This window comes from Schistocerca serialis, chromosome 2 (genome assembly GCF_023864345.2).
Source record: "Schistocerca serialis cubense isolate TAMUIC-IGC-003099 chromosome 2, iqSchSeri2.2, whole genome shotgun sequence".
Lineage (NCBI taxonomy): Eukaryota > Metazoa > Arthropoda > Insecta > Orthoptera > Acrididae > Schistocerca > Schistocerca serialis.
This window is the reverse complement of record NC_064639.1, coordinates 374,872,133-374,885,239: the sequence shown is the minus strand read 5'-3', so window position 1 is coordinate 374,885,239 and position 13,107 is coordinate 374,872,133. Positions and strand designations below refer to the sequence as shown.

The following is a 13,107-nucleotide window of genomic DNA, read 5'->3' as shown; positions in this document are numbered from 1 at the left end:
TCTATGTAAATGACGTATCCGTAAATATAAATTCCTCATCAGTTCTGTTTGAAGACAATACTTCTGTTTTAATTGAAGATGACAATGCAGAAACAATTCCAAGCTCCATCATAAGCACATTGGATATCTTAGAAAACTGGTTCCAGTTAAATGGGTTGAAACTGAACACTGAAAAAACTCATATAATACAATTAAAACCCAAACATTCAAAATGTATGGAACTTAAAATATAACATGACAAGCAACCTATGAAAGAAGTCGATATGGTCAAATTCCTGGGACTAAATGTGAACAAGAACTTAAGCTGGAATACACATATTGATTTCCTATCAAATAAACTATGCAGTTTTGCGTCTGCAATGCAAATACTAGCAAATTTGACTGATTTGAGTACACAAAAAATTGCTTATTATAGTTATTTTGAATCTGTCATTAAATATGGGATAATCTTCTGGGGAAGTTCAAGTAGTGTATCTCAAATACTGAAACTGCAAAAGAAAATTGTCTGACACGTGTACTGCACAGCAAACAGAGTCTTGTTGCCCATTATTTCGGAAACTAAAAAAATCTAACCGTTCCCTTCACATACAATTATGAAATTATAATCTTCCTACATCGCAGACAAAAAATATTTGAGGAGAATCATTTTAACCATACATATAACACAAGAAATAAAAATAATTTTATGCTATGCACACACCAGTTGAAATTATATGCACGTCTCCACAGTATATGGGGATGATAATATATAACAAGCTAATGGGCAAAAAACATATTTAATATGAAGCCAGAAATTTTAAAAATGAGGCTACAGTAGATTCTGTGGGAGGAATGTGACTATTCAATAGAAGAATTCATAGAGGATGAAATGATAATTTGAGCAATTGGTAATTAAATGTTAGATTGTATTGTATCCATATATAACAAAATTGTATAATTATTATGAAGCTGTTTGTTAACATCAGTTGTTCTTTGTTTATGGTGAAATTTTACCACAATTTGACGTGTCTCCTGTACCTGAATCAAATGATTTAGGTTATGTAAATTATGGGACAAATACGCCACAATTCACGATTCTCTTAACTGTAAATGATATTCTAATGTATGTTAATCTACATAACAATCTTCATTTATGGACAGACATTCCTTGAGCTCAACATACAGAAAATAATTTTTAATAATTGTATTTGTACTTAAATACATTTTCTCTACCACTGGCACACATCCAGTGTTAATATACTAATGATATACAAGGGACATGGGTATCTTTCACATTACACTGTACATTAGTTTTGGCAACTAATTACCAAAAATTAACCACTGTACATTATTGCAAATGAACAGTTAACAGAGATGGCATCTGCTCTAATTTCACAACAGAAGTAGTAGTAAGTATTGTTTAGCACAATATTGTCAGAACACATGATGGTAAAGGAAAACATATTGTCAATATTAACCTCATTAATGACCAAGATGTAAACTGAAACCTACCATGTTGATTACTGGAATGGAACAAAAATTTGATGTTGGCTTTTCAGAGTTTTGTAGTACTGATAATAGCTACAAAAAATAAAGATGACACAAAGTCTAAACAACAACTGAATTTTGTATCTATATATTCCCAGAGCGGAATAACACCCTTAAATTCCATAAAACTTTTTTCCCCACTGCATGCAGGCGCATCATTATTATGAAAAAGAAAGAGAGAGAGAGAGAGAGAGAGAGAGAGAGAGAGAGAGAGAAATTAGTATTAAATTATGTAGCACATCTCATATAAACTAAAATATTCATTTCAATTTAGAGCACTACCTCACTGTTTGCAGACAGTAATTTTGTTGATGCTACTGCATCATATTGTTTGACCCCCACCCCCTCCAACACCCTCCCTTCCCGTTCCACTACAAGTTATTCCCTGTTTTTGCAGAATCTAACAACAGACATTTAATGACAAAATTTCAGCCTCTATTACAAAGCTACACATTACAGGTCCCTCATTACTTCATCAGTTCTAGTGTTCCTACACCGTGACACCGTGTCACCAAATTAACAAATAAAATCTGTCTCAGCCACAACCTGGTAAACATACAGTAGATTTCGTCTCAGCATGGCATAGAACTATGCACATGGAATACTGATGGTGCAGCATGAAGTGTTCCATGAACCTAATGATGGGGCCGAATCGCCACATCACTACCCTACTGTGGAGTTCACTGCCTGAAACTTGAAGTACTAATAATGATATAATATGATGCTATGCTGGAGCAGTTTTACACTCATTAGTGGTCACTATAAGGTGATGCATGCCAGCAGAATATCCAAGGACAGGTAAAATTGTCATCCTTCTTTGATCATATTCAGAGTAGTCACAACAAAATGTTTCCAGAGATTTCTTCACTGCTGTAGTTTTGGCTGTTAATGATTCTGCTGTTGTTGCGCTTCAGTGAGAAGAGGATATGTAAGACACTCTTCCACAATTGGAGACACTGACGTGCAGGCCCCACTAATATGGAAAAAAATTGACAAATCCAATCAACTAATTTCTCTATAGGTCTCCTATCAGCCCTTGTCAATTGGCAACCCAATGATGTACTAAGGTTTCCTCAAAACTGTGCCTAAGCTTCTCCCATTTGATAAACTTGTACATCAACAGGAAAATTACCTGGATTAATATTTTGCTCAGTAACAAGCATTTTGTTTCCATATATCTACCTGGCTGCAGACCAATGATCTCATTAATTACTGCCCTACTCAGATTTATCCTTAGCATTTCATTTATAAGTTTTCCCCCATTCATTTTAGCAACTTTTCAAATGCCTGAATAACCACCTTTTCCAATGCAGACGAGCAGGAAGGGAGTCAAGCACTAGACTTCTTGGTTGACGACCCATGATGCAAACAGCCCGATCAAGATGGTCCCACAGATTCTTAACTGGGTCTGAATTCAGGCCATTAGGTGGCCAGGGGAGTATGGTAAACTCATCCCGGTGGTCTTCGAAACCAACACACACACACACACACACACACACACACACACAGTCTCTCTCTCTCTCTCTCTCTCTCTCTCTCTCTAAAACCTACGTGAGAGGTTGCACTATGCTGCTGGTATATGGAATCAAGACGAGGAAAAATAAACTGCATGTAGGGGTGGGGCATGGTCTCCAAGGACATGGCCTTCCACAATGATGACATTTCTCAAGGACTCCACGAAAATTTTCCCCAGACCATAACGCTCCCTCCTCTGGCCTGGACCCTTCTGACGATCCAACAACTATCTGTCTGATAGAGTACAAAACATGATTCATATGAAAAGGCTACTTGGGGACAGAGCTGGAGATGACGAGACAGGGGCTAAAAGAAAGTGACAACAATAGGATTGTGGTATGTGTTGTAAGGACAGTTCCCATCCAAGTAATTCTGAGAAGCTGCTAAGGCCAAGAGATGGGGGAGGATGGAAGGTGTTCAGGTGGCATGGGAAGGTTTTCAGGTAGTGTGGTTTGTAAATCAGCTGTTGAAGTAAAATACTTCTCTTGGCTACAGTTGATGGTAGTCACTCTTTTGAATGAGCAACTGCTTGGTTGATTGTCATGCCCACATAAAAGTTTGTGCAAAAGTTACAGCAGAGCTGATGTATGATGTAAATGCTTTCACTAGTGGCCCTGCATTTGACAGGATAGTAAAGCATATACTTGTGACAGGACTGATAATGGATGTGCTGGGTGGATGCATAGGACAGATATTGCATCTGGGCCTTCCACAGGTGTGTGAACCATGCAGCAAGGAGTTAGGAGTGAGTATGGTGTATGGGTAAACTAGGGTGTTTTTCGCGCTAACAATGCGGTGGTATACCACTTTAAAAGGGATGGGAAGGAATATGGGTAAGATGTTCCTCATTTCTGGACACAACAATAACTAGTTGAATCTGTACTGAAGGATATGGTCACATGGTTGCAGTCCAGATTAATATCAGGTAATGACGGGGTGCTCCATTGCATGTGCTTCATGAAGTCACTTGGAACATTGGGGGCTCAAATGGCTCTGAGCACTATGAGACTTAACATCTGAGGTCATCAGTCCCCTAGAACTACTTAAACCTAACTAACCTAAGGACATCACACACATCCATGCCTGAGGCAGGATTCAAACCTGCCACTGTAGCAGTCGCGCGGTTCCAGACTGAAGTGCCTAGAACCGCTCGGCCACACTGGCTGGCGGAAGATTGGGGGCATACATGAACATGGCACATAGTATGTTTGCAGACTAGGCTTTGGAGGGTACTATCAGATTGGGAAGACCTTAGCAAGACCTTTAGCATACTGGGCATGGGATTGTTCATCACTGCAGATGTGTTGTCCAAGGGTGTCCAGGTTCTATAGCAGGTACTGTTGGTGGTTAGAGGGTTTAATATTGATCAAGGTTTTTATGCAGCCACCAGAAAGGTGTAGACGAATGTCTAGGAGTGCAACATGCTGGGCGGAGAAGGAACAGGTGAAGGAGACGTGAGAGAAGGTGCTGAGGCTGTGGAGCAAGGAGGATAGTGTCTTGGCCCTTGGTCTAGATCATAAAGGTAGTATCAACAGATCTCAACCAGACAAGGGACTTATTTGAGATATTAACAATGTAGGAAAAAGACAGATTGCTACTTACCATAAAGATGACACATTAAGTTGCAAATAGGCACAATTAAAAGACACTTACACAAAGATTTCGGCCACAGCCTTCAACAGAAAAAGAAACACACACCATTCATTCACACAAACAAAAACACTTCACACACGATTGCCAACTCATGCAGCTCAGACCAGAATGCAACTGTCACATGGAATGGAAGCAGCAATCAAGAGGGGGTAGGAAAGGGAAAAGAATAGAAGAATAGCATTGTTCATGCGAAACTCAGCTTGTCCTTTTCTCACACAATATACTGAGAACTATGGATCAAGGGCAACAGGCAGATTCCATATTTTTAGATTTCCCAAAAGCATTTGACACAGTGCCCCATTGCAGGCTGTTAACAAAGGTATGAGCATATGGAATAAGTTCACATATATGTGAATGCCACGAAGCCTTCTTAAATAACAGAACCCAGTATCTCGTCCTCGACAATGAGTGTTCATCAGAGACAAGGATACTGTCAGGAGTAAAGCAGGGAAGTGTGATAGGACCACTGTCGTTCTCTATATACATAAATGATTTGTTCATCAGGCTGGGCTGCAATCTGCAGTTGACTGCTGATGATGCTGTGGCGTATGGTAAGGTGTCACACTCAAGTGACTGTAGGAAAGATACAAGGCGACTTATACAAAATTTCCAGTTGGTGTGATAAATGGCGGCTATCCAGATGAGTAGGAAGAACAAACCTGTAATATTCACATACAGTATTACTAGTATCCTCCTTGACACAGTCAGGTCGTTAAAATATCTCGACATAACACTGCAAAGCAATATGAGGTGGAATGAGCATGTGAAAACTGTGCTAGGGAAAGCAATGGTTGAGTTTCGTTTATTGGGAGAAATTTAGGAAAGAGTGTTTCACTTATAAAGGAGACTGCATACAGGAGACACTGGTGTGACCTTTTCTTGAGTACTGCAAGAGTGTTTGGGATCTGTACCAGATCAGATTGAAGGAAGATATCAAAGCAATTCACGGGCTGCTAGATTTGTTGCTGGTAGGTTCGAATGACACATAAGTGATATGGAGATGCTAGAACTCAAATGGAAATCCCCGGAGGGAAGGTGACGTTCTTTTCAAGAAACACTATTGAGAAAATTTAGAGAACCAGCATTTGAAGTTGACTGCCGAACGATTCTACTGCTGCCAACATACATCACGTGTAAGGGCCACATGGATAAGTTATGCGAAAGTAGGGTTCATACGGGTACCTACACGCAGTCATTTTTCTCTCACTCTATTTGCAAGTGGAACAGGAGGGAAAATGACAAGTAGCGGTACGGGGTACTGTCCACCACACACCATACGGTGGCTTGCAGAGTATCAATGTATATGTAGATATACAGCTGGCGGCCTATTGGGAGTCTAGTCCCTGCACACTCCACCAGACAGTGCTGCTCTCTCACCCCACTCGTACACTGCTATCCCTCCCCCTTCCCCAGCCCCTCCAGATTGCTGCTTCCATTTCAAATGACAGTTGCATTCTGTGCAGAGTTGCTGGAGTTGGCTATCATGTGACCGTGAGGTGTGCTTGCTTGTACGAATGAATAGTACGTGTTTCTCTCTCTTAGTCTGATGAAGACTGTGGCCGAAAGCTCTGTGTAAGTCTCTTAATTGTGCCTGCCTGCAACTTAATGTGTCATCTTTATGGTAAGTAGCAATCCATTTTTTCCTACATTGTTGCTATTCCAGCCTGGAATTTCTATTGTTTAATTTGGGATATTAGGCGGCTAGGAAGGTTGGCTTTAGATTGCCCATAAACAGAGTGGCGTATGATGGTACCATGTGGGTGCCAACTGTTGTGCCAAATCTGATTGTACATGTAGTTTACATGTGTGTAAGGTATCAGGTGGTGCTTTGAATTAGCAGGATGTTGGGAGAGTAGTGTTTGACAACAACAAGTCCACCGACAGGGGGGATGTTGGATCCAGGTGGTAATGGTGTGAGGATGGTTGAAAGACAATGAACAAAGTGTTTTGTCTTTGATACAGGAAGCTAGGTTGCAGGCAATGAGTTGGAGGTGCTGGTAATCAAGAATTAAGATTCTTTCCATAGTGGCACAGTAAAACCCACAAAGTTATATCCAGGATGGTACTGATTATAAAATTTTGGAAGCATGTAGGAGGGGGGTATACAGGAGATAATATGAGTGAGTAGGGAGGTGTATTCAGAGGCAGAGGTTCTGCGATGGACAGAAGTTTATGCCCGACTTCTGGGATGGGATCTCATTGGCAGGGCTTGTAGGTGAAAGGGCAGACAATTGGGGCACAGCTTATGTCACATAATTGTAGCAGTTCATCTCGAAAGTGGTTGAGCCTTTGTTTACAAGGACAATCATAGATAAGGGGTCTGTCAAATTTGCAGATGACAGTTATTTTCTCTACAAGTGGTTTGGATTTTTGGAAAGGGACCTAGGAAAAGAGGATGAGATAAGGTCAGACACCAGGAATTCCTAGAAAGTTACCCAGGGGTGGTTGGGTGGAATTAGAGGGGCTTCACTGATGGTGTGGAAGTCTGTAAGTATATTGTAGTGTCTAATTTTTACATTTACTGGCATTTTTTTCTGCTAGTATCCCTGGTTGATACGCTATCTCAGACATTCTACATCTGGCATTATTTGCATCTGTAATCAATTCATTTATGTGAATTACTTCTTGAAGTATTTTGACTTATGGACTGGTTTTTAGCACTTTGCATGCATACAAGATGTTGATTAAATACTTTGTTTTGGATGTTGACATTTGAAACACTGTTTTATCTTCAATTTTTCTAAAAGATTTATTTCAACAAAGCCTATAGTCAAATACTTAAAAAAATAGCTTAATCATTAGTGAAAAAAACCAACCACTTAATCTGGACACCTTTGTTTTGGTCCCCAATTTCATTTGGTTGTTTGTTCCAGTTTCTTATAGAGCCTTTCCAATTACTGAATTATTTTTCTGAGTTTGTTATCAACTTTAAATTAACAAAGTGCTACATCTAATACTATGTGTTGCTCAGATTATGGAGGAAATTTTTTTTAAGGATCGACCAGCATGTTTTCATGTTTATTGTGCTATTTTATATTCTTCTGATTTTTTTGGTGTGATTCTTGTTTATGGATTATTTGTTGGACTTCTTCTAAAGCAGTTAACACAAGTTCACATTTCGATTTTCAGGTTCCCACGTGGTTTCCAAATTAAATGGCTACTAGCACATAGTCCCTGTATTGTTGAGTTTTGTTTCCCCATTTTCTCTTCAAACGCATACAATAAGGTTTTGACAATGCTATTGTACCTCCCTGAACATTTTCTAGAAGTCTGTTGTGTTATTTATTTGAACTAATTCTTCAATGTATTCTGACTGCACCTCCTGGCATTTGTTAGTGTTTCAGCAGTTGACTATTTTTAACTTTTTGTAAGTGATGGTAATATCCACTGTTTACTCTTCACATAAAGCAGTACTCTTCTCATCAAGCAGTACAGCTCATTCAACACCAGCCTTGATCTGCAGCTTAGTTCAGGAATGGAAACACTGTATTTGTTCGTGCCTAAGTACTGTTACCATCCAGTCTCTCTTAACGAATGGAGAACTCACTATGTTTATCTGTCTAGTGTTATCTCTATGTTTCCTCACACTACAGTTTTACAAATGGGAGAAGACAGCCACATATGAAAAAAATACTGTATTCATGGTGTGTGTGTCCCAGTTTTTAAGCGTTTCTTGCAATATTTGATAACTTGCTGTACATTTTACAGCAAATCTGTCAAAGCATACAGTTTATGTGGGGCTCGAGAAGCTGATAAATGAACCAAAACATTCTGGTTACAAGGGAGAGGGTTCTCAAAAAGAAAATAGCAAATGTAACTTTTTGATGGTTGATTACTACTGAAACTGTGCTAAAACCGAAATAATGTTTCTCTGCAGCATTTAATGCAAAAAATTTTTCATTTTGATATCATAGTAACAATTAACAACTCCTCAAAAAACAAATCCATATTTTTATAGATTCCACAATGAGAAATCAATGAAAAATCATACAAGGAAATGATAGGGAAATAAGCAAAAGAAAGTGTAAGATGTACAGAGGTGAAGAGTAGGAACAGTTGGCCCAAGACCTGGATTAGTAGAGTTGTAAGGAAATGATGTGGTAACTCCCAATCCTTGTGACTTAAGTCTGCCTCTATAGAAACACCTCTTACAGAAGTGTGTGATACGTATGCATCTTAATAAGCTCTTATTGCTGAAGTCTGAGGAACTGTTTTTGTGATCTTAATGCATCTCTGTACAATAGTCAATTCTGTGCAGATTCTCTGCAAAATTACCATTTGAGCCTGCTTATCATCTCCCACTACAATTTTTGCTCCCAACAGTTCCATACATTAACAAACCAACAATTCCTGGACATTTCTGGTTGCATCTGATCTATCAGTTCCTTCTTTTAGTCAAATTGTGCCATGCCCTTCTTTTCTCCCCAGTTCAGCTCAGTACCTCCTCATTATTTATCTGATCTATCCCATCTCATAGTCACCATTCTTTTCCTGAATTATGAACAAAAAAGGCTCACTTACTAGTTTGTAATAATAAATAAAACAATCACTGAATGGTTTCAGTTCTCACACACTATCTTTTTCTATAGCCTGAATTATCAATATTTTATCACACACCTGGCTTCATCCAATCTTGCTTTGAGTCTGGCAAGTTCCTCTCGTAACTGATTGACACTGGCACGGTCCTGCTCTGCACGTACTGATGAATCACGTCTAAGCCGCTCCAATGCTGCTTGCTCCTGCTCCAGTTCCCGTTGCACTGATTCTAATTTTGCTTGAACCGCTTGCTGATCATGGTGTGCTGAAAAAAACCTTTGGTTAAGCTCTATGTATGGTTATAATATAATTTGAATTTAAAAAGTTTACCTTAAAATTGGCAAGATATAACCAATCAAGTTTTTGAATTTTCATTGTACTAAATATATCTGAGTCTTGCTTATTTTTCCTCTTCATACAATTAATAGCATGCATCTTTTGATGTAATAACATAAAATGTCATTCACACTAGTGGGGGAAAAATCTGGCATATGCTGTGTTAAAGTCATTCTCTATTGTATCCATTCTCCCAGTAACATTATTCATACTGTGTCTTTGGAAAGCTTCCACATAGGTTGGAACCACACAGGATAAGCAATGACAAACTAAAATTTTGTATCATTCCAGGAGGAAATATTTGGTGGAAAGCAGTTCAAGTGAAAGCTAGGATCTGATCAGAGAGAGAGAGAGAGAGAGAGAGAGAGAGAGAGAGAGAGAGAGAGAGAGAGAGAGAGAGAGAGAGAGAGAGTGTGTGTGTGTGTGTGTGTGTGTGTGTGTGTGTGCGCGCGCGCGAGTGTGCGTGCGCACGTTTGGAGCTTATGAGCACTCAACAGTCAGGTTATCAGTACCCTTACACACATTAAAAGAAACAAATGTGGTTAAAATTACAAAAATGTTATCATATAATGAGGAGGAAACCTATAAAATGACACTCATGCACTCACTCCCACTTCACTCGCATTGACTACACAATCGCTCTATCCCACGTGCTCTAAGACAATGGAGAAAGGGGAAAAGGTGCTATACATGGGATTAAAACACAAATAAAACAAAAGAGGAGCTAAAAGAAAGGCACGAGGAAGTGTGACTGACTGACCACTTACAAAAGACATGAGTAGGTCAGTCATCCCATTCACATGTTAAAAACATCTCCCTAAACTTTTTGGAAACATGTCAGACAAATCACTAAACTTTAAAACACCACATATGTTTGTATATTACTAAAATAGAGGGCATTTCCATTGGCAAATCTGCCACTGCCCGCTCATTGGAAAATAAAACACAGTCTAATAAAATGTGACACACTGATCCATACACAACGAGTACCACACAGTCGAGGTTCCTCTCGCTGGAGCAAGAAGATTAGATTAGATTAGATTAGATTAATTATTCATTCCATAGACCAACAAAAGAGGGGATCCTCCTGGGTGTGGAACATGTCAGAATGCCATGCATCATAGTGCTGTTCCCTATGTGAAGACAAGTAAGGAGAACCTCGTTGCATCGACATGGTTGGAAGGAGGCACATTCTGGGCTTAACTATACGGAGCTTACTGCCTGCCACTTCCAGCCACTCATGCTTCCACTGATGCAAGACCCTGTATCCGAACAGCAAGGTGGTAGCATGAAGGGGAATAACACACCAAACTAACTGAGCATCACATGTCTCCTTGGCTGTTACATCTGCTCTTTCATTCCACACAGTACCCATGTTCCCTGGCATACAGAAGAAAGACACCACCTTTCCCAGTCGTTGTAGTTGGAGGAGGGTGTCCTAGATATTCAGGACTACTTTATCTGCTGGGTACATGCATTTTGGAGTGTGAAGGGCACTCAGAGAATTGGAACAGGCAAGGAATTTAGTACTCAAATCACATTTCATCTGCTCCAGCGCCCTCAAGATCGCATATAATTCTGCATGAACACAGTAAAGCCTTGAGGCAGTCGGACCTTGAGAATATGTTCAGAGAAAATATCAGAACAACCAACAGAGCCCCCGTTTTGAGCCACCCATTAAGACAGCTGTAAGTGTGTGGTGCTCAGTTAAAATGTCTTTAAGTAACATATTAAAAACTACACTAAATCTAAAATTACTCTGAGCCTCTGCAGTAACCAGGGAGACGGGTGGATAAATCCTGGATCTGGGGTTGTACCTCCTCCACAACAAGAGATTCCAGCACATGCTGCATGTGGATCCCAATGGCCTTGTTGCTCATGGACAACTGGAGAAAAGGCACCCAGAAGCAGACAAGTAACAGTATGGTATGCAGGTGAATTTGGAGCAGTGAGGAACTTACATGCCTGATGCAGCATGAGAAGTTGCTGTTGGATTGTAAGTGATTGTTCACCAGCCTCAGCAAAGAGATTGGGAATGGGGCAGGGCCTATGAGCACCAGTGGTCAGCCTAATTCTCTCATGGTGGATAGTGTCAACGATCTTCAGACCAGAAGGCCTTGCCGACCCATACACTGTGCACTCATAGTCTAACCTCAAATGCACGAAAGCCTTATAAAATAGGAGAAGGTGCACCCCATCTGTTCCCAAAGCCTGCAGCTAAGCCACTTTATAGTATCCAGTGCAATCGGTATTCTGGATTTCAGGTCTCTTGGCTGTGGTCACCACGACAATATGGAGTAAAAAATGAGGCCCATAAATCTTAGTGAGTCTTTAAAAGTAGAATGGTGTCCCTCACATGCAAGTCGGTTAAATTAAAAATATGACGAGATTGATAAAAACGACCACAAACAAACACACACACACACACACACACACACACACACACACACACACTTATCTGCAGAAAACTGAAATCCCATCTTTGCAGCCCACTCCTCAAACCTATGCACTGTAAGTTACAACTGGGAGGTCACTGTTGCAACATTGGAGAAGGAGCAGCAAACAGCAAACTCATCTACAAATAAGGTGCACTGTACAGTACTTCTGACCGTAGACATGACACTGTTTATGGTGATGGCAAAGAGGGTAACACTTCAAGCACTGCCCTGAAGAAAACCATTCTCCTGCCCTAAACGATCCACGAGCACATCACCAACTCTGACCTAATAAAGTGCTTAGACAGGAAGGACGAATGAAGATGGGGGGGGGGGGGGGGGGGCAGGAAAGCCCCAGTGATGGAGTTGCATGAGAATACATCTCCAGGTAGGGTCCTATACCTTACTGAAATCAAAGACTATATCAAGACAGTGATGGTTACATAGGAAAACCTGCTGCACAGACGCCTCTAGTAGGGTCTGGTTGTCGACAGGGAAGTGAAATCTCCGGAATCCACACTGAGAGTGGCTACGGAGTTGCCTTGCCTCTGACAACAATACCAGATGACGGTTAACCATTCGCTCCAGGATCTTATCTTTCCTACACAGCTTGTTATGGCGACGTTCCGGTAAGAACTGGGGAATGTGTGATATTTTCCTGGTTTGAGGAGAGGTATCAGAACTGCCTCTCTCCATGAGTTGGGAACGTTTCCTGTCTGCCATATAAGATTAAACCATTTGAGGAGGATTTCCTTTGACACTGCTGGCAAATTTTGAAGCACAGAGTACCAGATTTGGTGATGACCTGGTGCAATATCACAAGTCTCAGAAAATGGTAATTCCATTTCTCACATGGAGAAACGGCACTCTCAAGATGCAGAATTGTGGGATCTGAAATCCAACTTGCTTCACTCTGCAGCTATATGGCAGCAGCAAAACACCAGATCCTAGCTAGCACTGTCAGTAGTTGTAGCAAAATGCTCTGCCACTGTCTGAGCGTTGTTTGGAGACACTCATGTTTCAGCACTACTGCTATTGGTAAACAACTGTGTTTATTGGAAATCATCCGGGTGGCTTCCATTACCTCTGTAGAACAAGTGGAAGT

At 40.4% G+C, this 13,107-nt stretch overlaps 1 protein-coding gene across 1 annotated transcript in view; it reads right to left on the bottom strand.

The window, feature by feature from the left end:
* Positions 1-13,107, bottom strand: part of LOC126455555 (rootletin) — a 232,425-nt gene that overhangs the window by 86,839 nt on the left and 132,479 nt on the right. Inside the window, exon 18 of the mRNA XM_050091311.1 lies at positions 9,313-9,496. Within this exon, the coding sequence (XP_049947268.1) occupies positions 9,313-9,496 (184 nt within the window). The remainder of the gene's footprint in view (positions 1-9,312; positions 9,497-13,107) is intronic.